The 5,513-nt window shown below is 36.8% G+C and overlaps 1 protein-coding gene across 3 annotated transcripts in view; it reads right to left on the bottom strand.

Moving 5' to 3' along the window:
• Position 1: 1 nt before the first annotated feature.
• ppt1 (palmitoyl-protein thioesterase 1 (ceroid-lipofuscinosis, neuronal 1, infantile)) overlaps positions 2-5,513 on the bottom strand; it is a 56,537-nt gene continuing 51,025 nt past the window's right edge. For all 3 annotated transcript variants that reach the window (XM_041808998.1, XM_041808997.1, XM_041808999.1), the window contains 7 exons: positions 4,430-4,557; positions 4,079-4,149; positions 2,747-2,849; positions 2,552-2,642; positions 1,893-1,991; positions 1,727-1,798; positions 2-460 (listed from right to left, as the gene is read on the bottom strand). In XM_041808998.1, the coding sequence (XP_041664932.1) occupies positions 338-460; positions 1,727-1,798; positions 1,893-1,991; positions 2,552-2,642; positions 2,747-2,849; positions 4,079-4,149; positions 4,430-4,557 (687 nt within the window). In that variant the 3' untranslated portion in view covers positions 2-337. The remainder of the gene's footprint in view (positions 461-1,726; positions 1,799-1,892; positions 1,992-2,551; positions 2,643-2,746; positions 2,850-4,078; positions 4,150-4,429; positions 4,558-5,513) is intronic.

The raw sequence follows: 5,513 nt of genomic DNA, 5'->3' as shown, positions 1-5,513 counted from the left end.
CTTGGCTTTGTGTTGTCTTTATTGGGTTTCATGTGTAATATGTACAGATGCAAACAGAAAAGGAAAAAAAAAATCTCAATTTAACATTTTAATCATTTGACCTCAACTGAACAGCTCCAGTGGAGTGTTTTAATACAGTAGTAAACTCACACACATAATCTGCTAAAATTACACAAACAGTATCAACATGCCACAAGTGATCAGTGCAAAAGGAATGCATTATGTGCTTTCTGCAGCCCCGCTCTAGGTGTTAATCTCATTTCTTGAAGTTAATTTCTCTAGAAGCGGGGTTCATTCCCGTTCTTTTTCGCTGGTTTTATATTTGCTGCAGGAGGATTTAGCGTAGAAAAGGAAGCAAGTTTTCGTTGAACCATTCTCTGGTGAACTGAAGGTGGTCTCCCTCCGTTGCCAGGAAAACCAGTTTTCCAGCTTTGTCCATCGCTGCCAGGCCGAGACGATCCTGCAGAGGATGGACAAGGTTTTTGTACTAAGTTGAACGTATTTGGAGAATTAACTAATTCATATTAATGGGGTATATACAGAAAATTTGAAAATATTTGTAAATTTTAAGACCCAATTGGCTCATTAGTGTCTCATCCGTTACACTGCTGTGCATGATTTATGCAGATTGTATTTGTTACTGTAGCATGCATGTAACACTTTAAGATGCTTGCTGAAATGAACAGACTCTGGGCTAGTTTTACATGAAAAAGCTTCACTACAAAACTGTTTTATATTTGCAAAGTCCTGCAAAATGCATCAGCCTTAGCAATCCTGCATTTGCCCATCTTTGACATGCATACAGCACTCAAACACACAGTTAACATGCTGGCGAGGGACAGCAGAGGGATGCACAGGCCAGAGCATCAACAGGTTTGCAGCTTAGATCTGGTGGAGACAACCAGCCTAAGCATCTTGGCAAAAATAAAAATTTACCAAGTTTAATAATTTCTAGCCTTTTTAAAAGGCTAAATGTTGTGTACCCAAAAGAAATCATAGGAGTTAGATATAAACACATTAAGCTGATCAAAAATTGACCAAATGTCTCAGTAGAGATGAAATGAAGCCCGCTACATGGCAACTGCAGATATTTAATTTCAAACATTCAAACATCCATTAATACTGATTTTCATTGTTTCTTACATGATTGTGTTTGGTGCAGAGTAAAAGGTATTAATGGTTCTTTGAATCTCTTATTTAAAATTATTCAGGTAACTAAGTGAAATGTTTTGTTAACTGAAGGATTTGATATCAGTGCACTTATGGTCCATAATTAGGCTGTTGCCGTTCTGGTAGCTCTAGAAATGTACATAAAGCCTGAAGTTTGACACCTACAGTTGGAAAGTCATTTTATCTATAATGGGCATGTAGTTCAAAGAAAAATCTTTCTGTTTTTTGTTATTGCATGGCAACATTTGAGAAAAATCTATGCACATTTTCATTTATGATACAATAAAATGTTTTTGTCTTGTTTTCTGTCAGCTTCAAAACCAAGGTTGTCACAGTGGGTCAGTTTTAGCACAGGAGAGATTTTGTTGTCTTCAGTGTTGGACAAAAAATATATCTGTACTGATATTGTTAATAAGTCTGGAAATATTGGCATATTGGAGATCTACAAAAATCTAAGATTGTGCATGCCTTTTTTTAAAAATTTAAATCAGGAATTAAAAAATACATTACATCACAATCTGCATTTTCTCAGTAAACGGACTTTAATCTTTGTTACCTCTTTGTAGAGGACGCTCTCCTGCAGAGTCTCTGTCTCTTTAGCCTGACCCTTTTTTAAGAAGCCAAACCACTGCAAAGAGAAAAGGGAAAATATAACGTATATATTATATTCTGTTAAAAATTAACAATCTACTGAAAACTGTTTCCAGAAAACACAGCTTTACCTCTGAGTCGACAGGATCCACCACAGTGTCCTGCAGGAACTTGACCAGGATGAACTTCTCCAGCAGCTGAAGATTCTTCTTATACGTCTCATTTACAGACTGGAGAAAATAAAAATAAGAGATTTCATGACCAGACTACGACTGATTACACATATACTTACGTATAAGTACACGTGTAAAAATGAAGCAATCGCTAACACAAGTTTGCTCTCAACTCCTCACCATAAACAACTTTCTGAAACACACTTTCATCTTCACATTAATCAACATTTATTCCTCTTTTCTTTTTGGATTTTTCTTTATCAATTCACACTGACCATCCTCACTGTTAACACTGCCTACGAAATATAATTCAGTTTTAAGAAAAGGGATTTGCATTTTGAAGAAGGCTATGTACTACGGCATGAATAAATAAATAAAATATCTGTTGCTTTAACAAGAGTGGTTATTATTCAGGTAAAAAAAGACATATTGTCATCACATCTTAACTTCACAATGGACCATGATTTTTCTGACCTCAATGCCCCCCCCCCCCCTTTTAGGCTGGGGCCCAGAAAATCTCCCTTTCCCCCCCTTATGGACGGCCTTGCTGGTAGTACAGTTCTCTAAAACTCTGAACCAGTTTTTAATTAATAAATTATATAATTCTTCAGACTGACCCTCTCCTGGTTGATGTCGGCCAGAAACAGGCTGTGCGTCCTGTAAAGGTCGTCGTTTAAGGGGTCGTGCCAGTATTGCGCCTGAACCAGACTGGAACAAACAAACAAAATCTCAGTACTTCAGATAAACACGACAAGAGTCCGTATTTCAACATCACAAACAACAATTCAGAGACTGAGCTTAAGATGTCTCACTGTTTCTGAACCAGGTCGGTGTATGCTCCTTTGTTTAGCGCTTCACGAATCATGTCACAGATGTGGGAGCTCTCTCCGGGACACCTCGGCAGCCCGTACACTCCTGAGGAGTTCAAACTTAAGTGAGGAAGTTTGTTTTTGCTTCAGATGAGACTGTCATAATGATGATTCAGAATCACACAATAGAGTCAAACTTTGTTGTTTAGAAAAGGGTCAAAGCAGAAGTTGTCTGTTTTTCTTCACACTTTTTCACTGCTTCAACAGGAGAGACCAGGTATACACGAAGACAAGGAGAATATTAACATGCATGGCTCACTGTCATTAAATAAAATCTGGGGAAGATGTTAAAATCTTCTAAAATCAAGTTTTACTGTATCACCATGAAGAGAATATTTATATATACATAAACATAAAGGCAGAATAAGATTTTTAGCACATAAAAATGAGTATGAATAATTTAAAGACAGGACTTTTTTCTCTTTGAAAACAAAACATTGTCTTCCAGTAGCTCTCAAACTAAGAGCCTTCATTCCATCAAGTGTTAACTTCATCAGCACAAAATATGACTAAAAGTGTTTGTCAACATTTTACCATGAGGAAGACGAAACTGAAACAAGCTAAAAATAGATCTTTGAGAATAAAAACTCTGATTAAAGAATAAGTGCAATAGAGTATTAAGGGCACTGTGAAAAAAATAAAAGGGATCTGTTAATTCTTGAGGACAAAAATCAACATTTTTAGATTATCAAGAGAATAGGAGGAACCTGCTGACTTAAAAAATCTGTTTTGACTTTTTTTATTATGGGGTAGTGAGTGTAGACTGATGAGAATAAACATGTTGTTTTTTATTTACTGTAGTATCAGGCTGAAACATAACAAAATTGAAAAAAGGTAAGGGGGCCTGCCAAAATTAAAAGACTCCAACTGAAGATTTAAGCCTCAAAAAACTATACTCTCACACAACCTACAGTATAAAAGAAGTGATTTAGGAGTTTACGCACACACAGATTAAACCAAAATTTAAAGGAGACTATAACTGTTAATTATGAGTTTATTAATTCTGCATTGTTAGATTAAAAAAAATCAGATTAATAAAAGTGTTCTTCATTTTTATCTGGTCACTTTATGTTATTCAGATTTTTTTGCACTGATTTAATGTTTATAAATAATAAGATTATATTTAAACAATTTGCTAACAGCAACTCCAATGCTACCTCTACTGCTGTCTATTGTGCTGTGTATTTGTCTCTTAGGAGTTAATAGATGCACTCAGTCATCTTTACAAAGGGAAGTGAGCAGAGCTGATATTCTGCTTTCTCAAACCACTCTTACCTTGGTGCTGGCCTCCGACAGAGATCAGGGTTTTCATTGGAGGAGAGGGACAGCGCTGAGCCACCGCTCGCCTGGGAAAAGAGGAACCAGACAGAATCAAAGCTAGCCTCCTCGTTCTTGTCAGGAGGTGAATAACTTTGAACATAAAACACGCCCGAACACAAACTGTAACCTGAGAATGAAGCTCAGGACTTCACCTTCACTATCCTCAAACAGAAATGATTTTTATTTTTCCATTCACTCCGGAGGAGAATCAGGCAAGAAGGGAAACTATACCAACACAGAAATCATCCAATTTCTTTTACAGTCTCATAACAAAGGCGTACAGTGTCCAGAACAGTGGTTACGTACAGAAACTGAGCCCCCTGGGAGAAGCCCATAGCGTTATATCCTCCCTTCAACTCAGGGTCCTTGGCCAGCTGGTTGCACACCATGGACACCTGCTCATTAACGTCCTTGAAAAACCCATTTTCTGTGTCCTGCAAGAGGAGAGACATGAAAAGTTCAGAGCGTGACAGACGCATTAAAGAGGAGAAAACTAGCAGCGTGCGGCGTCACGGTGTTACGACACATCAAAGCAGTAAAGCAGCAGAATCCACGCCGGCTTGTTATGAATATTAACGCTGAGAAACGACATAGTGAAGTTGTAAAGGAGCCATTTTTCTGATGTAACCTCGGCCACTAGGGCTGCAAATGTCACTGAATAGGAATCCTTACAAGTCATGTGGATGTATCAATCAAAGCTACATCACTTCACTCAACAGAGGACAACACTTCTATTTCACTGTTAGTTTTCAGTTCACACTCTCTGGTAGAGTTTCTATTTTTAGACCTATTCTCATCATTATAGCACCCACTGAGAAATATTACTGAACTAATTTTCTTTTATGTCCTTCTTTAGTGTTTTAATTATTTATCTTGTGATTATTTGGTTCACTTCTGATATTCTTGGCTACATGTGTCATATTTCATTCCTATTTTCATATATTTAAACTATGATTCAGGTGATAATACAACAATGCTGTACCCCAGGATATTTCAAAATAGTCACACTATCCCTTTAATCAGGGCTGCAGGGGAGTAAAGTTAGGACGATTCTCAGGCTAATGTTTGGCAGGGATCCTAAAAACATGATATTTTTTCCACACCAAATTATTGAGTACCACCATAGAAAAATTGCTTTCCTAAATCTTAACCAATAAAATGATGGTATTTTCTTGTTTTTATGTAAATAAAGAAACATTCAAGTTTGGATGGGACCAAAAAAAAATCACCTCTCAATATCTTGTTGCTGAACGGTGATGCACAGGTGGACAGCATGTGGGTAATTTTTTGCAAAGAAATAGCAAAAGGTTGCCCAAAAACCAGAATGAAAAATCAATACCTAAGAAATAACTTTCTAAACATAAATCTGAATATATAAAAAATAAAATAT

This window comes from Cheilinus undulatus, linkage group 16 (genome assembly GCF_018320785.1).
Source record: "Cheilinus undulatus linkage group 16, ASM1832078v1, whole genome shotgun sequence".
Lineage (NCBI taxonomy): Eukaryota > Metazoa > Chordata > Actinopteri > Labriformes > Labridae > Cheilinus > Cheilinus undulatus.
This window is presented reverse-complemented; position numbering and strand designations above follow the sequence as displayed.